Source organism: Argopecten irradians, chromosome 16 (assembly GCF_041381155.1).
Source record: "Argopecten irradians isolate NY chromosome 16, Ai_NY, whole genome shotgun sequence".
Lineage (NCBI taxonomy): Eukaryota > Metazoa > Mollusca > Bivalvia > Pectinida > Pectinidae > Argopecten > Argopecten irradians.
The window spans coordinates 12,835,756-12,861,380 of NC_091149.1; the positions used below are offsets into that span (position 1 = coordinate 12,835,756).

The 25,625-nt window shown below is 34.8% G+C and overlaps 1 protein-coding gene and 1 long non-coding RNA gene across 3 annotated transcripts in view; one reads left to right on the forward strand and one right to left on the reverse strand.

Annotated features, from left to right (window-relative positions):
- LOC138310641 (xanthine dehydrogenase/oxidase-like) overlaps positions 1-16,787 on the forward strand; it is a 41,935-nt gene extending 25,148 nt beyond the window's left edge. Inside the window, 20 exon segments of the mRNA XM_069251923.1 lie at positions 445-598; positions 994-1,174; positions 1,618-1,796; positions 2,048-2,167; positions 2,354-2,578; positions 3,610-3,673; positions 5,062-5,131; positions 5,630-5,717; positions 6,222-6,308; positions 6,861-7,052; positions 8,993-9,138; positions 10,041-10,122; positions 10,636-10,731; positions 11,655-11,783; positions 12,371-12,445; positions 13,068-13,120; positions 14,390-14,504; positions 14,941-15,027; positions 15,459-15,626; positions 16,010-16,787. Coding sequence (XP_069108024.1) covers positions 445-598; positions 994-1,174; positions 1,618-1,796; positions 2,048-2,167; positions 2,354-2,578; positions 3,610-3,673; positions 5,062-5,131; positions 5,630-5,717; positions 6,222-6,308; positions 6,861-7,052; positions 8,993-9,138; positions 10,041-10,122; positions 10,636-10,731; positions 11,655-11,783; positions 12,371-12,445; positions 13,068-13,120; positions 14,390-14,504; positions 14,941-15,027; positions 15,459-15,626; positions 16,010-16,189 — 2,491 coding nt within the window. The 3' untranslated portion in view covers positions 16,190-16,787.
- Positions 424-24,889, reverse strand: LOC138310642 (uncharacterized). 2 transcript variants are annotated; one of them, XR_011206465.1, is made up of 5 exons: positions 24,835-24,889; positions 14,705-14,810; positions 1,602-1,785; positions 1,023-1,149; positions 424-528 (listed from the first exon to the last, which is right to left on the reverse strand). It is a non-coding gene; the product is annotated as an uncharacterized lncRNA (long non-coding RNA). The 2 variants fall into 2 exon arrangements; XR_011206464.1 differs by lacking the exon at positions 424-528 and having other exon boundaries at positions 931-1,149.
- Between the last annotated feature and the right edge of the window lie 736 nt (positions 24,890-25,625).

Genomic DNA, 25,625 nt, shown 5'->3' on the forward strand with positions numbered 1-25,625 from the left:
AGATATTGACAACAAAAATATACAGTTGTTTTATGTCATATCAGTCAAGCGTCAAAACTCTTTTCCCACGGTGTTAGGACCAACCCTATGTAGGCTACAGTTCATCCGGTTGGTCCCAAATACCAAAGGGAAAGATTTTTGATTGTAATGGCATGAAATAACTGTTTTGTTACCTGAAAAACTCAATCTTAAACTTGTTACAGTATCTAGTGAGAAAGAATTTTGTCTAAAGAATATTTTGTTCCGGCGCGCCGGTGTTTATGATGTCAACAATCAAGCGCATGCAAATGTTCCTCGCCTGTCAACAAACTAAAGACCGGTAAATAGTTTCAGAGTATATTTATAACGATTTTCAAGCAATTTTGTGTGAAAACAGTCGAAATTACCTTATTTGTATTTATAGAGTCAGGCAACAAATAAAAGTAGCGTGTTTCTGTTCTAAAGTTTTCCAGATGACAACACACTGGCCGTGGTCTGTGACGAGATCAAACGTGAACTGGAAACGGAGTCCAATAGTACTGTCAGCACCTACAAGCAGAACCTGGCATGTGGTTTCGTGATCAAATACTGGAGAGAAATACAGAATACAATAAATCATGTACGTAATCTGAAACATAGAAAACCATAATTCTGTATGTGTAAATGGGGAATTCATTTACAGAAGTTATCTTTCAACATTTTTATTTTGATGTGTCAAAATATTTTTTCGATATTGAATCTAACTGACACTGGTGTTATATGATTTCGAGAAATGCTAAAACAACATATAGTTTATTACCTAGATTGGTGCATTAATTATTATTCAGATGAATTTGTCAAAACAAATGCTTTGTCATTAACCTGGAGACGCCTTGGTCTTTTGGTAAATAGAGGTAATTAATTACAAAGAATTTAGCTTTAACGGAATCCCAACAGAAGACAATTCATAACTTTATGTAAATGATTGACCTTTTATTAAATTTGTTACGTAATTACAAATTGGATTTTTAACAGAACAAAAAGGCTGAGATTAACGGTCTGACCTGGCGACCTTGTGAGGGTCAGCAGGTGTACGCAGCACCGTCTCCAGGACAACCAGCACACGATGCCGTGGGTCGTTCTATTCCGTTAGTAGCGGGCCCTGCGCTCGTCACTGGCCAGGCCATGTTTCTGGATGACATACCACGATTCGAAAGTATGTGATTAATTCAAAATCCATTTGAAGTGAAAAGTAAGAATACAGGTGAATAATCAATAATGAAAGATATGTAGCAATTTTTGTGACATGCTGCATAGCGAAGATCTCTGTTATGTTCAAAGATATATAACCGTGCTGCATAGCGAAGATCTCTGTTATATTGAAAAATATATTAGTTTCCTTAAAAACCTCATCAAAGATATACCCATAGATATTTTTTCCGAAGACGATATATTTAGCTTATTGTTGCATTATTCCATCTGTTACCTTGTGCCATAATTGGCTTTAAAAGATTTTTTTTTATTATTATTGTATATAAAAACTTTCTCCAAGTTCATTATATAAGCAGGTAAAGATATATATTCGTATCAGCAAGATCATGACCGTAATTCTATCATAATCGAACTTTATATCTAAATTTTACCTTCACCTTTATGCAGACGAGTTGTATGTGCAACCAATATTGAGCACAAAAGCGCATGCGCGGATACTGTCAGTTGACAAGGATGAAGCTATGGCGCTGTCTGGTGTGGTTGACTTCTTGGACGCGTCGACAGTTCCAGGCCAGAACAAGTGGGGATTGTTTACACAGGATGAGCCATTGTTTGCTGAAACCGAGGTAAGTTGACATTTTATTGAACAGACTTCACTATAAAAGTAACTAAAGTAACTAAGGCGGACACTAGCAAATAAATATGACTAGGGAGTTTTTCCCCGCACATTGACCGCTCAAATTAATAGTTTAGATGATTGGTTTATTTAATTAAATCAATGAGTAAATATATGTTTTATTCTAATGTTTGATATCAATATTTAAATCAAACTCATTTACATACCCTACCATTAATTGTCGTCTTTAATCCAATAAAGGTGTTTTGTGTTGGTCAAGCTATATGTGCTATAGTGGCTACCTCTGAACAGTGTGCAAAGACTGCGGCAGACCTTGTAAAGATCACATACCAAGATCTCCCCAGCATCATCACCATGGAAGTGGGTATACTGTAGAGTTGTTTCATTTCGCGGGTGATTTACTGTTTGGAACCTATTCGCTGGGAATTATTTTCGCGAATCCTTTTTCTAGCCTTTGGAAGCGTGTGTCATTTTTTTACAATATATATTGTTGTTGTGAAATTCACCTCAGCCACAAAATTTTGAAATGAATGTTGGGTTTTGTAGGAAGCTATTGCGGCCGGATCTTATTTTGACTACACCTCACACCCAATAGACTGTGGGGACCCCGAGAAACATTTCCCACACTGTGACTTTGTGAGGGAGGGTCAAGTCCGATCAGGATTCCAGGAACATTTCTATCTGGAGCCGAGTGGAGCGCTTGTTGTACCAAAAAATGAGTCGGAAGAGATAGAGATTTTTACTACGTGTCAGGCACCGACATTTTGTCAGGTACAGTCAAACTTGCGATAGCAACCACCTCTGTATAACGTCCCTCTCCTTACGTTCTGAGGGCCCCATATGATCAATTTTAACACCATTGCCCACTGTTTAAAGACTGCTTGGCTATCAAGATTATTTTTCATAGTCCTTTAAGTGGTCCTAATAAATATAATAAATAGGTTTGTTAGGTACACTGTATAACTTAAAATGTACATATCGAAACCGAAACATAGTTAATATTTTTAAATGAAAATGTAAAACTAGTTCGAAAATTATATGTCATTACGTAGTCTTTCGTCAATCTTTGAAATATGTTCATGTTTAATAGCTCCGCAATTTTGTAAGATGTAGTATTTATAAGTATATCGATAACAATACAGCTGTCGCTGTCTCATGCTAATGCTATGTTTTATAGTCGTTGAATATCACTGCGCCACGCGGCAAAAAGGCTAGCTGAAACTTATTTAAACATCAGACTGACATTTGTTTGGTGTTGTAACTTTATCTTTGGTGATCGATATGGATGTTCGGGCGTTACAAATTGCAATTGTAAACTTATTTTTGAAAATGTCGTGGATGTTTGAAGTTTAAATGAGATTTTCATACAAGTCAGAAAGAACACGTTCAATATGTTTTGATCTTACAAAGTCAAAATAACACCTCGAAATGAATTTTGACAGTATTGCTAAAATATACGTCTGACGTACATAAGTTAGTTCATATAATCAAACAAAGGAGCCATGGATATTTCTTACTATTGAGCAGTTTTTACGATTTTGACAAAAATGTTCTGGGGAAAAGGGACAGAAAGTTTGGATAGTATTTCTTTAGCCATGACATTATTTCCACAAGAGTTTATAATATACACCATTGACACAGGATATGATTTCTAGTCACGCATTGGAATGCAAAAATATCATTTAAGTTAATGGGAGCTACAGAAGCACTAGGTCGATAACCCAAACAAGGGAGATAACTGCAATATAGGCAGTATAGAAACATTATTGAATGTATATAAAGCATTGCTTATTTTTTGACAGACATCAGCATCTCTTATACTTGGCATACCACGGAATAAAATCATCGTCAGGCAGAAGAGACTTGGTAAGCATCTACTATGTAATCTGGTTCTTTGTCGATTCGTTTTATCCCCCGCTTTCTCCTAAACGGGGGATATTTTCTCCGAAACGGGGGATATTAATTTTTATTAATTTATGTCTGTTTGTCCGTCCGACCGTCCGACCATCCGACCGTCCGGCCGTCCGGCCGTCTGTCTGTAACACTTCGTTTCCGTGCAATAACTGTAACTAATGTAAACCGATTTTCTTCAAACTTGGTGACAAGATCAAATGCCTTAAAGGCTCGGCGAAGTTCGATCGTGACTGTCGATGGACCTTATTTAGCGGAGTTATGTCCCTTTCAATTCCTAAAGACGTCATTTTCTGTCATTTCCATGCAATAACTGTAACAAATGTAAACCGATTTTCTTCAAACTTGGTGACAAGTTTAAATGCCTTAAGGGCCCGGAAAAGATTTGATCACGACTATCGATGGACCTTATTTAGCGGAGTTATGACCCTTTCAATTACTAAAAGCGTCATTATTCTGCCATTTTCGTGCAATAAGTGTAACAAATATTAAACGATTTTCTTCATACTTAGTAACAAGGAATGCTTTAAGTGCCTGGCCAGGTTCGATCAACTCTTTCAGCGGATGTTATTTATCAGAGTAACGGGCCTTTAATTTACTACAAATGTCATTTTTCTGCTGTTTCTGTGTACCTAATAACTAACAAATGTTAAAACTAATATTGTTTAAACTTGCTAACAAAGTTAAATGCAGTAAGGCCCTTAGCCAAGTTCGATCTCCACTTTCCACTTTTGACAGATATTAATTAGCAGAGTTAAGGCCCATTGATTTGATAAAAAAGTCATTTTCTGCCACTTCCGTACTATAACTATAATAAATATTAACCGATTTCCTTCAAACTTGGTTACAAAGTTAAATGTCTTATTTCCGAATAAAACTTCAGTTTATATTTTCATGTTTCCTGAAAGCGGGGGTTTGAAATTCCACGAATTTGCTTTTTTCTCATTTCTTTTATTTTAATATACATTTCATAGCAATTATATATAACAATTAAACATGCACAACATAGATAGTGTCATACACACCCATCCACATATTCACAAATAAGGGGTTTTTTTCAAAAAGAAAACATTGCCCTATTTTGTAGAACAAAAAAGAAAAAATGGCAGATGAGAGAAGAAAAAGGGGGGGGGAAAAGGGGGGGATTTGAGGAGAAAGAGATATAAAAACAGGGGTTGGGGAAGGAGAAGGACAGAATTCACACAATTCTAGGCAATGGATTGATAGAGTTTACCTCTGTGTTGGTAATGGAAACATATGTGTGTATCATTTTCTTCAATGAATTTTTTAACATTGTGATATTCCTGATTTATAACTTTTAAAGCTTGTTTATACAATTTAAGGTGGCGGATTTGGTGGAAGAGAATACCGTTCCCCTCTGATGTTTGGAGCAGCGGCCATAGCAGCGCAAAGGTTTGTTTTATTATAGAAAATGGCATTAAGGAGGATAAATTAAAAAAAAACTAGAAAGATAGATAATGTTCGCGGAAGGCGAGGTTAATTTTTGTCAAGAAATCCAGTTTTATTCAGCAAATCAATAAAATAATAATTCTCCTTTACTAGAATGGCGCTCAATACCAATTTTAAGATTTAAAAAATATACATCATTCTCATTTTCACGGACAATACTTTTTGCAGTTCTTTACATTGTATCTTTATTTAAATTGTATCTATCAAGCATGCCTAAATTATATTTCTTTTTATGTCATCCTCAGCAATAGATTTTAGTTCAATATTCAAATATGGTTCCTGAACGTTTGAGTCATTATGCATTGTCTCGGTATATCAAATTATGAACATATCATTAATATCAATCCTTATAATAAAATGGGTATACGTATACGTCAGTTACGTCACTCACGGAGTGTGACGTTTCCCATGACTAAATGGTATATTTCGAAATTATCTCAGATCGGGGAAACCTGCACGTATGATAATGGACAGGGAACGGGATTTCCAAACAACAGGAAAGCGCCACCCATTTATGTCAAAATACAAGGTATCTATTGTTGTTGTAATCGATAACTGTGTATATGTACTTTTAGCACGTAAAATAATAAATCACATCAGCTGGAAATGTTCTGCTGGTTCTATTTGATTAGAACTTGTAGCTGTATAATTGACATTAAAAGATTGGTAACTAACCACTATGATATGTTTTACAGCGGGTTTCCAGTAGGGATGGCACACTTGTAGATGTATAATGGACATTGAAAGATTGGTAACTAACCGATATGATATCCTTTACAGGCAGATTTCAGCAGAACGGTACACTTGTAGCTGTATAATTGACATTGAAAGATTAATAACTAACCGATATGATATGCTTTACAGGCGGGTTTCAGTAGGGACGGTACACTTGTAGCTGTATAATTGACATTAAAAGATTAATAACTAACCGATATGATATGCTTTACAGGCGGGTTTCAGCAGGAACGGTACACTTGTAGCGGTATATTGACATTGAAAGATTAATAACTAACCGATATGATATGCTTTACAGGCGGGTTTCAGTAGGGACGGTACACTTGTGGCAGTTTCCATTCATTTCTACCTCAATGCTGGCTACACACTGGACGTATCAGCCGCGGTAAGTATGTTTCCAACGTTTTTAATTACGGACAATTTAGCGTAAACATGCATTCAAAATAATGTAAATTTTATACAAATATCAATTCGCGATAAGGTTTTAATATGAATTTATGTGTTTTTATATAGGGTGAACTTCATGACGCTGAGAGTATAGTGATAGTGCATGTTTGGTCATGGTGATTTGATTACATTATAAAGCAACAGTGATATATTAAATACTATGAATGTGACTTAACACAATTTGAAGTTACTGACATTTGCTGATATTTCTTTTTATATATACTCTGATTTTATTACATATATTAATCCTTTCACAACCTTGATTTGCTGCTATACAGGAAAGCAAAACAATGACCCAAACCAAATCGTTTAATTATAATCTATTTAAATGTTTACAAACTTATTTCAGTATTGGTTTGTTTTTAGTTTTGAATATAGCCTACTTGAAAATGATATGTATAGATAATATTTTCATTGAAAAAAAAAACGGATTTTGCACTATCTTACCCTCCTTCATTTTCGGATTTAGTAGAGTATTTTTCTTCTTCAGATATTGGATAATGCATGTTTCAATGTCGACGCGGCTTATAAGACGCCAGTGTTTTCTGTATATGGGCACGTATGTAAGACGAACACTCCCTCAAACACATCCATGCGTGCCTTTGGGGCAGCGGAAGGGGTATTCGTCATGGAGGCTATCTTGTGTGTCGTAGCGGATACGGTCGGAATTGATCAAGAAAGCGTATGTAAATAAGTTTATCGTTAATGAATTAATTGATCCACACATGGATAAATGCACGTTTAGCCACAGATAAAAGGGTTCTATTTGTGCATTTGTAGAACTTTTTAGTACTTAAAGTGTACTGTTATGAGCCTTGATATTTACTTTTTTATGATTACTGAAATACGGATAAATGATGGTAGACGTTTAACAGTAAAGAATGTGTAAGCCAATGTAAGACTAAGCGTGTTCTGGTCAAGTCGCAAGCTGAGATAGGGCAAAACCAACCTGACTTTATTTCGTAAAACCACTAGATATTATGATGTCGACCGTGACACTTCCCTATATTATTCATTGTCTTCACCCTCTTGTCTACTTATGTTGTAGATACTGCATTTACATAATTGACTGCACTTACGGGTAGGTAATATAAGACTCTTTCATATGTGGATATGAAGGATAGGGATATTCTACCCGAAGGTCACAAAATGTAGTAAAACCCCAGGCTTGCCGAGAGTTTTGCAACATTTTGTGATCTCGAGGGTAGAATGTCCCTATACTTCATATCCACTTATGAAAGAGAATTTTTTCTTTCAAAACTCGATGTTATATCCCGCCATTTTGACTTAAATTCAAAGAAATCCACGGCTGAAAGTCAATTTTTCATACATGAAAAATAACGTGATATTTTCAACAAAAAATCCGTTGTTTGCATCTTTTTTTAGTAAAACCAGTCAAGTTTGTGAAAAAAATGTTAAAATATTACCGAGGTAATAGAAATTTTGTTGACGCCGTGACGTCACGAGGCTTTATTGCATGGCTACCCAGCTTCAGGCGGCATGAGTGCATTGCCCTAGACCAGCCAGTATTACACCCGTAGGCATGAAAGAATAATTCTTACGTAATGGGCTTTTGAACACAGCGTCAGTTTATAGGGAAAGCGACGTAACGTTCATCTCATCTACATTCGTGACAAGTATCTTACTGCAAGACCAGATAACTTTTAATATGCAATAACGGGATATGATTTTAGTCACTATACATTACAGGTTAGACAACTTACAGCAATAACGGGCATTATTTTAGTTACTATACATTACAGGTTAGACAACTCATAAAAATAACGGGATATGATTTTAATCACTATACATTACAGGTTAGACAACTCTTAGCAATAACGGGATATGATTTTAGTCACTATACATTACAGGTTAGAAAACTCATAGCAATAACGGGATATGATTTTAGTCACTATACATTACAGGTTAAACAACTAAATAACGGGACATGATTTTAGTCACTATACATTACAGGTTAGACAACTCATAGCAATAACGGGATATGATTTTAATCACTATACATTACAGGTTAGACAACTCTTAGCAATAACGGGATATGATTTAAGTCACTATACATTACAGGTTAGAAAACTCATAGCAATAATAGGATATGATTTTAGTCACTATACATTACAGGTTAGACAACTCATAGCACTAACGGGATATGATTTTAGTCACTATACATTACAGGTTAGACAACTCATAGCAATAATGGAATATGATTTTAGTCACTATACATTACAGGTTAGACAACTCATAGCAATAACGGGATATGATTTTAGTCACTATACATTACAGGTTAGACAACTCATAGCACTAACGGGATATGATTTTAGTCACTATACATTACAGGTTAGACAACTCATAGCAATAATGGAATATGATTTTAGTCAATATACATTACAGATTAGACAACTCATAGCAATAACGGGATATGATTTTAGTCACTATACATTACAGGTTAGACAACTCATAGCACTAACGGGATATGATTTTAGTCACTATACATTACAGGTTAGACAACTCATAGCAATAATGGAATATGATTTTAGTCAATATACATTACAGGTTAGACAACTCATAGCAATAACGGGATATGATTTTAGTCACTTTACATTACAGGTTAGACAACTCAATATGTATAAAGAAGGGAGCATCACTCACTACAAACGGAAGTTAGAAAACTGCATGTTACAAAGGTGTTGGCGGGACTGTTTGACACAAAGCAAGTTTGAGGACAGGAAGAAAGCGGTCGACGCCTATAACAGGTACTATTGTGTAATTATTATACTCTGTGTTTGCATATATTACAGAGGTATCTGTCCTTGTGGGTAGGTATTGATTTTGACGTCATGCATGTGTTTGTGTGCCTAACGTCATGCTTGAACCCCGGGAGAGATTGGCTTTTCAGAGAAAACGACGTGAATTTCGCTCACAAAATAATGACGTCACAATCAATGCATACCTGTAAGGGAGATAACTCAAATATGCAAAAACGGAATAGGTATAATCCGATTTATCACGTAAATGTTCAGTTTGTGATCCAGAAGAGTCTCGCATGTAATGATTCTACCAATACCACCACTATATATGGTCACTGTGATGTCAAGATATATACACAGACTTGAAATGAAGCTACATGTTCATTTTTGTTAAGGATTAACTGAACGGTCTATGATGAGAGTATACTCAGAGTATTGTATTATATCCCCAGAACAAAAAAAAAGAAATATTCAAATAAGTCCGTATACTGTAAACCAACTTTCGTTCGCGTGTACTTAATTTCGCGATTTCCATTTCAAAACAAGTTCGCTGAGAATTTACATTTGCAGATATTGAAATTGTCCGGAAATTTCTATCAGAAGCATTGATGTAAATGTGAATTCGCGGTAAACTTTGTCGAGTTTAGTTGAATCGCGATATTCGCAAAAGTAAATCGCACGCGAAAGAGAGTTTGTTTAAAGTAATCCAATCTACTATTGATAATATCTTTAAAATTCCAAATTAATTCCAGGACTCTTTTTTTCTATTTAACCATTACGCGATTGTATCAGCCAATCAAAATGATGGTTCAAACGCTGCGTCATAGTTTTGCTTTATGAACTAATAAAGTCATTTTCAAGCCAATGAAAATGCTAGTTAGAAACAAAATTTATTTATTTTTTAATAGCGAGAACAAGTTTAAGAAGAAAGGGATAGCGATAATGCCTCTTAAGTTCGGCGTGGGATACCCACTTCGGCACCTTAATCAGGTCAGTAACCTCCCTTAATTAATCAATATTATTATTCCTCGTCGATATAACTGTACCGGTGATTGGTTTAACAGCGTCACGTGTTCGGAAAACAAATACCCAGTATCCCTCTCGGGAAATTTCGGATGTTTTCATTACAATTATTATCAGATAAAAAGAAATGTGGTGTTAAATAAGGAGCTAATAACATTTTTTCACATTTGAAACTGTTAAAAATGAATTGTTCAAGAATGTTTATGTCTTCCTTTTTGTTAAATATTAAGTCTACTCTTTGTACACGGATATACTAGTCCAAAAAGCTTTATGCATTTTTGGCACATGTAACTAATCATATACTACGGCCTCGGGAAACATGATTTATCTCGATGGAAAAAATCTCCATGTTTACATCACACCAGGGAAATAGATGTCTAAGGTTATGCATGCATTTTCAGAAATAAAAAATCATTCGATCTATTTAGTTTAGAACCTTGTTACTAATAACATTTCTCTCATCGTTAACTGTGTTTGTAGGGAGCTGCCCTGATACTTATCTACCTTGATGGATCTGTGACAATAGCTCACGGAGGGGTGGAGATGGGACAAGGACTTCATACAAAAATGATACAGGTACGTCCAAACAAAAATGAAACAGGTAAATACATACCAAAATGATACAGGTACGTACATACAAAAATAATACAGGAACGTACATACAAAAATATACAGGTACGTACATACAAAAAAATAAAACAGGTACGTACATAAAAATGAACAGGTACGTACATACAAAAATGAAACAGGTACGTACATACAAAAATAGTACAGGAACGTACATACAAAAATAATACATACGTACATACAAAAATAGTACAGGAACGTACATACAAAAATAATACAGGTACGTACATACAAAAATAAAACAGGTACATACAAAATACAGGTACGTCATACAAAAATAGTACAGGAACGTACATACAAAAATAATACAAGAACGTACATACAAAAATGATAAGGTACGTACATACAAAACAGGTACGTACATACAAAAATAATACAGGAACGTACATACAAAAAAATACAGGTTCGTACATACAAAATATACAGGAACGTACATACAAAAATTGATACAGGAACGTACATACAAAAATAATACAGGTACATACATACAAAAATGATATAAGTACGTATATACAAAAATGATATAGTACGTACATACAAAATGATACAGGTACGTACATACAAAATGATATAAGGTACGTACTTATAAAAAAATGATACAGGTACGTACATACCAAAATGATACAGGTATTACATGCAAAGATGATACAGGTACGTACTTATAAAAATGATACAGGTACGTACATACAAAAATGATACAAGATGTCCGGATTCATTATTATAATTTATTTTTTAGATATTCTGAATTCGCGTTCAAGCTGTCACGTGACTTTATGTGATAATTTGTATTTCGCTAAAATAAGCCAATAGTTAAATTTTCATTAACATGGAAGTGTAATACAAATCATGTGATATTCTGATTTACTCTACAGGTAGCCTCCAGGGCCCTCGGCGTGCCTATTGAAAACTTTTACATCAGCGAGACAGGTACGAACACTTGTCCTAACACTACGTCAACAGCGGCCAGTTTAACATCGGATCTTCAAGGAGCTGCCATTCTGGTCAGTATCCAAATAAACCAAACTCGTTGTTTTGGAAATTGTATTGTGAATTAACTTGTACTTTATTCGTACATTGCAAATTAAAAAAAAATACCTTTGTGGGTATGTCTACGTGTGCACTTGTGTACGTGAATTTTGAATTTAGTTAATTAATTAATGTTAATTCACGCTCTGCTGTGTGTTTTACATGTTATTGTGATATCATTATCTAAAGTATATGTGTATGAATGATGTGAAACAATTAAACCTGATTGTAAAATCATTTGGAGTGACCCTGTACACTCGTGTCCACTTATTTACATGCGATTATTAATAATGTTAACTTTCTCGGATATATTTTTTTCTGATTGAATATTGAATTTAATGATTTCGTCACAATCATCATCACTTTTCGTCAAATTATTGTCCAAATTTAAAACATTATTGTTCGGGATTATCATTCATAGACGACCTGCCATTTGCCTGTACAGCATCGGTCACAGTAGTGTGTGTTAATTACGCGTATCTTTGTTTATCCATTGGCGTGTTATTTACCTGTATTTCAAAAACCACAAATAAAATATAAAGTTATTTATTGTTCTCTACAGGATGCGTGCAATAAAATCAACGACAGGTTGGGCCCGTATAAAGAGAAAAATCCAGCAGGGTCGTGGACAGAGTGGGTCGGTATAGGAATTTCATTTTAAAAAATCATTTTAAGCTTTTATATTTACCTGTAAAATTAAAACCTATGCAGTGTAAGTACTGTAATTTTTGATAGCAAATATAATAATAAAAACTCTTCTTGATTCGTGATTACGAAAATTACGGTGCACATAACTTTTAGTTTTTTTTCCCGTAAATGTACTGCGAACATCTTCAATAACACCAGAGCGTGGTTGATCAAAATGTGATTTGTTAAAATGTTCATTTGTCTTTTGTATCTTTTTAACAATTGGAAAGACAAAATAAAATATTTCATAATTTTGTAAACTTAGTTTTACCAGAAATTATTGTATGTGATTAGCTTCATCATCTTTTGAGCAACTGAGCACACATGAACTGTAAAACCGTAATCCAACTTGCTTTTGTGATTAATAAGTTTCGCGATTTACATTTTAATGCATTTTCGCGAATTTAAAACTGAATGGAACTACAATGTACCTATGAATTTAATGCTACAAAAAATGTTGAAGATATTAACTCGTGGAGATAAACTATAACGAATTTACCTTAATCACGAAATTCGCGAAAATAAATCGCACGCAAAGGTGGTTTTCAGTATATATATCTTGACTCTTACAGGTGAATGCTGCCTATATGGACAGAGTGGGTCTCTCTGCTACTGGGGTAGGAAGGTATTGACAATCTGTCTGTAAACTCATTTCATCTCACAGAGGGAAATTCTGCTAAATAATTTGGCAAACCTATAAGTATTTTAGTTGGGTAGTGGAATACACTCGATAACCAGTTTATGAAAATTTCAATAATCAATTTATTAAATTTTCAATAATTAATTTATTAATGTTCTTAAATCAATATATGAATAACTCGTTTAGCAATTTAAACATATATGTATCTATATACCGGCTGTATATATATATAGATATCACGAAGCTACTGTAAACGTACATAATTTAGTGGTAATAAATAGAGAATGCATCGTTAGTAACTTACAACACAAGGTTTATTTTGGTGCGTGACTTAGGAAAGCCGAGATTACGTCGCTTTGCCGTTTCATCTCGGCTTTCCGTGTCGAGCGCCAAAATAAAACTTGTATTGTAAGATATTAACCGTGTATTCTGTCTATCCTGCACGTATTATGACATTTAAAACGAAAGTAAATTGCAAGTTATTTACTTGGTTTCGCTCGAAGCAAGAGGCTTCTTTGAGGCGGAGGAAAAGATTCATTCATTAAACCGAATGTGCACAGTACTCCTTTTACTTCTGTGTTATATAAGCACATTTGCAAACAGTACCAGTGATTTTATTCAATGTGTAATATTACTGAAACTATATGAAAATACTCAAAAAAACACCATAGAATTACTTTACAATACATACCTTACTATGAGCCAAGAAAACGACGACACCGCCATACGAGATTTTCGATATCGTAAAAATGACGTCATTCCGGTGAATGTGACGTCACTTTTTAGCGGGATTGAACAACGTTTCAATCACCGAAAGGTTAAAGTTTTGGGTCATGTAAGAAAAAGTTCCGTCAGATATGAAACAAATTCACGTGATTGTATTGACGGATAAAGTTTGATTGTATTGACGGATAAAGTTTATCCGGCATTAGTTATCCGTCAGTTTGTGGGGCAGTTGCAGGATAATAATATTTTTGCAGTTATCTTATTTCATTTTAACGGTGATCATATCTTAGCGGCAATAATGATATTTTATTTTAGCAGTGAATTTATAATTTCATTTATCTTGTCAAAATGACGTTTGCGCCAAAATAAATACACGAACCCTTACATACATTGTATTTCATATTAAAGATACATTTGTAAAACACTTGTTAAACACTGGATATTCTGTCATTTGAAATTTAATACGAACCAATAGCATGACATAACAAACTTATAATCTGTGAACTTACAATAGATTTATAACAATAGGTCAGGTGACCAAGAATGGGATTTTGAGAAAGGAGTGGGTAACCCTGTCCATTACTACACCTACGGAGCGGCCTGTACTGAAGTGGAAATCGACTGTCTGACAGGTGAACATCAGGTAGGTACATTTCTTATGTGTGTGTTATTGCGAGATATGACAGGTGAACATCAGGTAAGTAAATTTATTATGTGTGTGGTATTATGAGGATGTTAATCACTATGGCTCTTATTTCATTCGTAATTTCAGGAATGATATGTCCAAAATATTTAGAGGAATATGAAAAATGAGTATGTTTAAAGTAATAAAGAATCAATCACCTCTTGAATAATAGATGCCAGAATGTACATTTGGGGAATTCGTCAGGTACTGATCGCTGATCGGTGAATTTTCTCTGGGTCCTTCCGCTTTCCTCCACCATTAACCCTACAAAAACAGCCCAGAGTGTAGAAGGTTTAGGACAAGAGCAATTTAAAAGCACAATACAATAACCCATTTACATCAACTCTTTGAAATAAGCTATATATACATGAGCTAAATGATCAATAAATTACAGGTGCTGGACACTGAAATCGTCATGGATATCGGAAACAGTTTGAACCCGAGCCTCGATGTGGGACAGATCGAAGGCGGCTTCGTGCAGGTAAGGAGATGTTTAAAATGATAAGTCATATATAATTTATGACTGATCAAGAATTAGTTCTTCAATCGTTGAAATTGTATTTAATTGTTTTAAGTCGAAATCCCAAATTTTTAAAACTGCACTGCACAGAACTTACCTTATTGATAGATTGTCACTTTCGCTGGTAAGTGATAATTATGCATGTTCATTGTTTTTTAAGTGACGTCTATTTTATCGACTTTTAATTGATATTGACAGTATTGTCATTATATAATTCAATCTCATTACGTTAAGAACATGTTACCGTTTGTCAGAAGCGACTGATCTCTAAGAAAGAAACAAAACCTCATGAAGGTTGTGGCGATTGTGTGTTATGCATTGAATTCTAACGATTGAACTGAATAGGTATTGGGATGCATGTATTTTATTTATTTCACAATCACTACATTCAGGGATACGGTTGGGTAACCTTGGAAGAGCTGAAATTTTCCTCCGAGGGCTATCACCTGGCAAGTGGACCAGTCGATTACAAACTTCCGGGGGTACGGAATATACCACGTCGAATGAAGGTTTCCATCCTCAAGGATTGTCCCAACAAGGGCACCGTGTATTCCTCAAAGGTGAGCTATTGATATGGAGTGCAGTTATAAATGGGCAAATTCAAAACACAAGCTCTCGTAATATTTAACATCAGCAAATACCAAATGGTACCAGATTTTTGTCCAGTCTCCAGAACCATAAAATATAGAATATCTTCTCATAGTGCATAATGCAAAGATATTCAGCAAAATTTGCAGCAAGAATTAGACCATGAAAGGGTTCTAAAATTCACTACAAAATTTTAATTTGACAGGATAATTTACTCATCAATATAAATGATGCAGATGCTAGTTCGCTGAAACATTTTAGGAAATTACTTGCATTGTGAAATTAGCAAGTTTAAATCACACGCAAAAGAAAATTACTGTCAATGAATCTGACTCCATCCTACTGTTTGTTTTAGGGAGTTGGTGAGCCACCTCTTTTGCTGGCAATTTCGGTTTATATAGCACTGAGGAAAGCTATTCGGGCCTGCCGAATGGACGCCGGACTCACGAGTGCCTTTGACATAGACATGCCGTTAACAACCGAGAGAATACGGATGGCTTGTCCGATTGCCATTCCAACTGAAAAACCGGTGTAAACATAAAATGATTTGGAGAGAGGCGGAAGAAAATTGACTATTATCTTTAAAGGGGTTTAAATGTTCAAAAGGTGATGACGTTAAAAACAGTTTTCAAATCGATATAAAACAAAAACTTTTAAAATAACTTCACAAAAGATGTACTGTTCTTTAACTACTTGCCAACTTTGAAATACATATAATCATAAGTTTTTGCAGGAAATTGGAAATTGAAAATATATTTGATTAAGCTAACCACCCTTTGAACATCTGGAACCAGACGTTTACCGGTATTCTGAAATGGCGATTAGAATATTGTAGCATTTAAGTTGAAAAATGTAATAGTGATATGTCTTGGTGAAGTCGGCTTGACGTACTTATATTTCATTATATGTATTTGATGTCATGGCGATTGACTAGAATTGACGTTCATTGATATTATATAATGTTGTCGTTTTTTAATTATCAATATAATATGTAAAGGGACCTGTGATATCTAAATTACATACATACATATTTACAAAGAACATTATGATATAAACATGTTACTTTATTATTGTTTGTCATTTTATTGCATTCCTTGCCAGTCCATTCATATTCTCACTAATAAAATATTGTTAATCATGTGGAGAGATTTTTATCCTTTATTTTATTAACTATGACATCGCGTGAGGTTTAAAACATGTTTCTGGTCGTTTCTCAACATTTCATGGAAAGTATTCTTTTCGATCAGTAATATGGATAACAAATAAAAAAACAGAGCTTCATTATATCGGAAACATGATGTTAACAGGACAGCATTATTAAATTAAAATGCAATTTTATTATTTCTCGACAACACTTAAACATTGATGTCATTATTTTTTAATACCAAACAAAATTTATTTCATAAAACGATGAATTTAAAAAATAGTGACATTAATGCTTATGATTAATTTTCCACACTACTTGAAGCAAAGCGACTTATGATAGAGGTAACAGTATTCTATGTAAAGCATCCAATATATGTAGAGTTGAAAAACTTTCTCGTAAACCGGAAACCGGAAGTCAAAACAAGATCCAGCGTTGCGCAAGGCAGTATTCAAAGTAACACTCTCACGTGATTACAAACAAGTTATACTTTTAAAAATTTGAAAATGAAAACATTTGTGAAAGATATGTAGCGGGATCGGACTGGATTGTTCATCGGTGACCAGGTAGCTCAGTAACTCAGCTAGTGTTCGGAGGGTTCCGGGTTCGAATCCCGGTCTGGCCTCTACATTCTCCCCACCTGTTACAGATAAACTTTCGAATTTATTCTAACCTGAATCTTAACTTAAAACGCGTTTTACGTCACCATTTGCTTCGGAATTTCCCATTGAAATTCTGTTGGTTTATTAGATATTCGCCATTTTGTTTAGTACATGTAGATAATACAGAGGGTTAGCAATCTTTGTCATTTATTCGCCGAAGTATTTTCTTTTTACTATATGACAGCGTACACTTGTTTTACTCTTTGATAATACCTGATATTATATTATTATTGTGTAAACAATTGGGAAATGCCCATTAATCGAGAATTTCGCAAGTTTTACATACCGGCTGCTGTTGAAAAACAACCTATGGTACAAGAATGTTACAAGAGTAATATTTCAGATAACATTTAATACACATTAAAAAAATATATAATATTTTAGAAAAATAGGGCTTCGCGCGGTCTTAAAAAAGTTACCATAATTTTTTTTCTCATGTCATTGGATTTCAAGCAAAATCTCAAAAATCGATGCACAAATTCTACTTACAGTATAAAATACTGATACAATACGAATACATATTTTACATAAAAGTACATTTATCTTCGCTGGTACATGAAGATCACCTCATGATCATGCCACAGCCCATAGTACGGGAAATTAATAATATTAGTACGTAATTACCAAAACTTATCTCAATAAGTACTTATTAAAGAAATACATTTTGTTCTTTACCAAGTATATCTTCTTTTAAATGAATGCTATAAACCACAGTGTTACACTTACATTTACGTACACGTATGGCTGCAGAGATCTCGAAAAATAAAACGGTGGAATCGTTCATATTTCATGCTGTAGAGTTTAGTTTTTAATTTCCAGTCGCTTTTATTCCATGGGCTGCTATATATGTGAAGTCTCCAATTGAAGTGATATTACTTTAAAATAATTTGAATACATGTCAGTTAGATTACATTTGGAGTTATGAATATAGATCGTATTACTGTAAATGCCGACCAGGACACATTGCGCACGGCTTCGAGAATCCTAAAATACTTAGTTTTGATTTAAAATATGATAAAAAGTATCTATAAACTGACTCATTTGTATGTCAGAAAATAAATTCCAAAATTTCTGAAGAACAAGTTATCCAGAATACGTAATATTGTGACTCTGAAAAAGGACGAAATTCGGGATCTCGGCAGTACTGTACATAATAATGGCTGCCGTGCGCTTGGGGTAATTTACGAAAGTAAATTTTACTTTGGTCATAAACACACGTCGTAGGTGTTTTACCAAGTAAGACTTAGAAAACAGTAATGACTTGTTAAAATGTCGGTATGATATTTTGGGGAACTTGGAATTTAATTTGTAATTTCAAGCTGATATTTGCAATATTCTGTCAATTGCCTTTACAAATGATATGTTGTATGGAATTAATGTGACCGACTCTGTTTTTCTTATACAAGAAAAATGAAAGAACGATTCCTTTTTTTATTCGATGCAAAAGCAGACATACAACTACCACAGCAGCAATTTACTTGCTTGAACACCACATCAATAGATTGTTTTGTTCTGTGTTTGTAAACATATTGTTTTGTTTAGTTTCCTTTTTCTAATAACATTAGACATTTTCTCCTCAGACACGTCCGCAAATTCTACACAATATACATGTACAACAATATTTGAAGTATCGTTACATTCTGATTCCTGAAATTACAAATAAATATAATTAGGAACTATTAGATATACATGAAAATACATATTTGGATATTTCATAATTCTTGAGTCCCTGATTTTCGTTTGATTAATATGCAATCTAATTAAAATTAGACTTGAAATTCTGTTGCCACTACGTTACTATTGTATTGAAGCGAAACGTAGGTATCGTAGTGGGAGCGGAATTACAAGTCTAATTTTAATTAGATTGATTAATATGGAAAGTCAATGGTCTCAAAAATATCTGGCTATGTGTCCACTCTATTTCCTCTGGACATCATCAAACAACGGGATCTATATCATATGTATCGTCAACTCTTTTCCCCTGGTACAGCGTATCGTGCATTAGACGTTCACTATATACAGTGGACCGTCACGACCCACTGTATCACGTGGATATATCCTCAATAAATGGATTCCCACCCAATACAATGAATCACGGTACGGTGTACCACTTTATTTAGTGGACAGTAATGGATTGTAGTGGACAGTCCAGTCTATTTCCACTCAGTCGGTGGACGAGTGGACAAGCGCCCGTCCACCTGGCCTATACTGTATGTCGACATCTTCCTATATGATGTCGACTTAATGCCTTAATTATGTCGACATCATTAAGTCGTAAGTCAGCAACTCGATGGCAGAAATATGCCACCCAGATGTGTAAGTATTTTTCTAAGTTTAGTTCAAGATAAAGATATTAAAGAATAATCATTTGCGTCCCGAAAAATCTATGATATTATGCCATATGTGGAATGCAGGACGGATTGTACATGCAACAAAAGCAAAATAAATTATTTTAAATGTATTTTCCTGGTAATTAAACACGTACACACATGATTAAACATCAGTAATGGTTCAAATGATGAGTATAGCTTATGCTCTTTCGGCGATGGAGCATCTTAAATAGTATTAGAAAAATTAAATTTTTACACAGACAAATGATGATTTTCTTGACATAAGGGACATAACTCAATGTGGACGGAAAAAATGATATACAAGGGAGATAACTCGAACAATGTTACATGATTCTGTTTTAAAACTTGCTTTTCATAAAAAAATCTTTACTGTTCTATATATAAATTCATTACATCATCTTGAACCGTTTCGAATATAACCACAATCATGTTATGCAATAGTTAATACATGTAGTTGATAGCATGCATGTTAGCCACGTACATGCGCGCGTGTGATGTAGGACCCTCCACTCTCCCCCTCCATCGCGATTCAGGAATGCAGTGTTTCTATGGACACCGTACAAAATCGGGCGTGTTTACATACATTTCCCTGAGCACAAAGCTGTAGAGCATTATCCAGACATAGCGGAGTATAAACAAAACACGGCCTTCTAGCCTCCGGGCCTTGTGGTGGTTATACAGCAATATTAGCATATAAACGATTTAGTTTAATGGTTGGCAGAGTACAAGGCCAACTACATACATGTATATATAAAGTTAGACGAAACATATCGTATATAGGTGAATTGAGACGGTGTGCTAGATAGAAGATTTGTCGTATCTAAGACTATAAGTGAACGTTTTATCTTAAAATGCCATTTGTTTGAAACTTAACGCAAGGACTTTATCAAACCGCATTACATCCAGTATTTTAGTTATATGATTTTGTATATATATTATGGCACGGGCTTTATTTTATCGTTTAAATCTTCGTAATATATAATCGAGTTATCAGATACAAATAGTGGTAAACGTGGTCCTACGGTGGCTGATCGAGTGAGGACACAAAAATAAATTCGCTTATCTCGTTATAACGACTTAGTTGTCTTGTTATAATGATTTAGTATCTCGTTATAACCGAGTTAGTTATCTTGTTATCGTGACTTATTATTTCGTTATAACCGAGTTAGTCATCTTTTCATAACGACTTTGTGTCTCGTTATAACCGAGTTAGTTGTCTTGTTGTAATGATTTAGTGTCTCGTTATAACCGAGTTAGTAATCTCGTTATCACGAATTAGTATCTCGTTATAACCGAGTTAGTTATCTCGTAATAACGGCTACGTATCTCGTTATAACCGAGCTAGTTATCTCGTAATAACGACTACTTATCTCGTTATAACCGAGTTAAATATCTCGTAATAACGACTACGTATCTCGTTATAACCGAGTTAGTTATCTCGTAATAACGACTACGTATCTCGTTATAACCGAGTTAGTTATCTCGTAATAACGACTACGTATCTCGTTATAACCGAGTTAGTTATCTCGTAATAACGACTACGTATCTCGTTATAACCGAGCTAGTTATCTCGTAATAACGACTACTTATCTCGTTATAACCGAGTTAAATATCTCGTAATAACGACTACGTATCTCGTTATAACCGAGTTAGTTATCTCGTAATAACGACTACGTATCTCGTTATAACCGAGTTAGTTATCTCGTAATAACGACTACGTATCTCGTTATAACTGAGTTAGTTATCTTGTTATAACGTCTAAGTATATCTGTATAACCGCGTTAGTTATCTCTTTATAACGACTTAGTATCTCGCTATAACCGAGTTAGTTGTCTTGTTATAACGACTTAGTATCTCTTTGTAACCCCGTTAGTTATCTCGTTGTAACGAATCAGTATCTCGTTATAACCGAGTTAGTTGTCTCATTATATCGACTTCGTGTCTCGTAATAACGACTTAGTATCTCGTTATAACGTCTTTATTATAATTGCAGATAATTATTAAGCTATTATAATGAGATATTAGGTCGTTATAACGAGACACAATGTCGTTATAACGAGATAACTAAGTCATTATGACGATATATTAAGTTGTTGTTCGGTAAGTCAGTGCGAGACCATCACTGGTACACCAATTAGCAAATGTAGCTATATAGCTAGCCCTGGGTTAGCCGTACCGACCTCACCTACCAGCTTAATCCCACTAGTAGATTTATCGCGTAACAAAGATATTTAGATACATCATCATTTTGTATATTAAATGTGTGTGTATGTCGAGGAGAGGTTCAACACAGGTTTGGGCCGAAACGGAGTGTTATCATCTATATGTTGCTACACAATAACGCATTGCTATCTCTATTATCTCAGGTTCTGAAACCTGACGCATTGTATGAAGCGATAGAATGCAAACTGATATATATATATATGTGTAGTCTCCGTGGTAAAGAAATACTTGAAAAATGTATTTTCAAGTTCGCCACAATGGAGCCCATTGTATTCCTTCAGATTTACCCCCACGATACACGGCTGTCAGGAATGGAGAAGAACAGGTTCCGTCCGAAATATGACACTGTTAATGTGATGTATAGGTACATGTACGCTGATGCACGTATGTATTTGTCATGAGTAAATACGGTCCTCGTCGCGTCCCTTTCGGCAACCTATTAACAATAAAGTAGGCATTCATGTCCTAGATCTGCATGCTTTCAGTGAGCATCACAACATGGAAATTTATCAGATTCAGTATCTGACAATTTAAATGATGGCAGGTCGAGATCAGTGGGCCAAAGGTCAAGGTCATTTCTTAAGTATATTTACTAATGACCACTTCGATATGGCATTTTGTCAGTTAGTGAATTAAAGGGAGTGAACTCTGTCCGATTAACACATAAATTGAACACTGGTTAGCATGATTCTATTCTGGTCTACCAGAGTTACTTCCCCTACTCTCACCTACCAGAGTTATTCCCCCTACTCTCACCAGTGGCGTTTAGCTCTGTAGACATTTTTTCCCTCGCTTTCTCCGAAACGGGGGATATTAATTTGGGTTTGTCCGTCTGTCTGTCTGTCTGTCTGTCTGTCTGTCACACTTCGTTTCCGTGCAATAACTGTAACAAATGTAAACCAGTTTTCTTCAAACTTGGTAACAAGGTTGAATGCCTTAAGTGCCTGGCCAGGTTCGATTAACTCTTTCATAGGATGGTATTTATCAGAGTTATAACCCTTTAATTTACTACATTTGTCATTCTTCTGCAGTTTCTTTGTAATAACTAACAAATGTTAAAACTATTATTGTTAAAACTTAGTAACAAAGTTAAATGTCTTAAGGGCTTAGCTAAGTTCGATCGCCACCTTTGGCGGATCTTAATTGGCAGAGTAATGGCCCTTTGATTTAATAAAAAAAAGTCATTCTCTGCCACTTCCGTACAATAATTGTAATAAATATTAACCGATTTTCTTCAAACTTGGTAACAAAGTCAAATGTCTTAAGGGCTCGGCCATGTTCGATCGCCACTTGCGACGGAGCTTATTTAGCAGAGTTATGGCCCTTTGATCTAATATTTAAAAAAAAAAGTTATTTTCTGTCACTTCCCTGCAATAACTAATAAATATTAACCGATTTTCTTCAAACTTGGTAACAAGGTCAAATGCCTTAAGGGCTTGGCCAGGTTCGATTGCCACTTTTGGCCGACATTATGTAGTGGAGTTATGGTCCTTTGATGTACTAAAAACGTCATTTCTGCCATTCCCTGTGCAATAATTGTATCAAATGTAAACCGATTTTCTTAAAAATTAGTATCGAAGTTAAATGCCTTAAGAGCTCAGCAAAGTTTAATAGTCACTTTTAGTTGACATTATTTTACACATCTTACTCCGAATAAGACTACAGTTTATTTTTCCATGTTTCAACCAAGGTTAAACCTAACCTCAATAATGTTTACCTACAATGTCCTGAAAGCGAGGGATGGAAATTCCACGAATTTGCTGGTTCTTTTTATATATGTGTAATATTGTGTCACAATTATATAGAAAGAAAAATGTCAATAGAATCACACGCTTGTGCTTTCACTCATAAAACCAAGGGAAGTAACTCTGACTGATATCACAATGACATGACTGAAAATGAGGTCAGTAACCGGTTCATAGACCAAGGTCACGATAGAGTGTACCTGAGGCCAGGATGGACGGATAAATATGGAAATTACCGCTTAGCATTGAATAAAAAAAGTCCTGTTAGGCGTTACAGAGAGGCAGCCACATGAGTAATGAAATATTTATTGGTCAATTCACTCTGAATGACCTTTCCTTAAACCCCCCACTTTGTTGGTAACGCCATAAAAATGTGACAATGCTCGCCACTAGGCCAGTTTTACAAATGGTTTTTACATATCAGCAATTCTCTCTAACTCGTAACCATCAATCGATAAAAGCGTATTAAGTTGACAGCGTCTTCGGTTGCGTATGGCGCGCGTATGCCGATTTAATTGTCAAAATCGTTTATATCTCAGATAAAAATGTTAAATATTTTCCAGTAATTTTTAAACAAACATTCGGTTGAGACTGATATAGGTTACAGGACCTGATGATTAGTTAAAGTTTATCTATATTTGGTCTAGATCAAAGACCGGTAAAATTCATATCCTTCATGCTGTATAAAGGTACGATTTAGTCCAATCTGAGTGTACTCTCAGATTTTTGTGTTGCATCTACTTAAGTTAATCCTGAAATAAAGTGTAACTTATTATCCGAACCCTCTGATATCGGCCATGACGCGACGTTGAACAGTCATTGTGGAATAATAACCGGAAGTACACATGCAAAGTGAAGAACTGTCATAATACGCTAAGCGCCCAGCCATTTCGACATTGAGCGAGAGCACGAAACGTCAATTATCTACGCACAGACTCACGCCATAAAATGACAATTTATAAATTATAACCCAATTTATAAAGATGACCAGCCGATATCAGCTTGAGATACCAATAAAGATCAACCCTTCGACGTGTTGAGATTGGTTTTGTTACCTGTGAACTGTTTATCTTGATCCCGTTATCTTCCGTATCATTTAAGACTGGCTCGAGTGGCTTTAAGGACGAACAAATAAAATGTTATACCGGAAGTTGTATACCGGAAATAATTACCGGAAATTAAAAGAAAATGTCAACAATAGTAATTACTTCAGTTTTACAAGGACTGTGTCTATGGTATGCAACAGGCACGTTTTGTAATACATATCTAGCTATCTAGCTAATTTTTTTCCGTTTTAAGTTCACGTTTTTATACATTGTAGCTTATTTTTTTCATAACGATTAACATTCACGTTCTAGAATGGCCCAGTAAATACACAACAAAGATAAGTTGATTCACAATATTTTGATGAAGACATAAAGCAAAATTCAAAAAGCAAATATGAGACCAAATTTGGTTACAATTCATGCAAAACTTGATGATAAGTAGCGATTTAAACAAAGGAAATATTGACGGACGACGGATCATCATACACAACTATGCATGAATGACACAAAATCGTTTCGAAAACTCCTACGAATTTATATTCTATCTATTTATAGCACACTTTACCCTATTTAACTTTGGCCACCGCAGTCACGATGCTGACAGCCGACGGCTCTCGTGGAAGTAGTGAACAATACACCATTCAGAGAATGTTACTGGATATTGTTGAATAAGCTCTCTATTCTAGACTGACTGAGATTTACTGAAGAGGAGCCCTTATCTAGATCTACTGTTAGCGATCGAGACCACAAGAAAAATGGAGTCCGATTTCTTTAGTCTTTATAACACGGTTACAACTTGT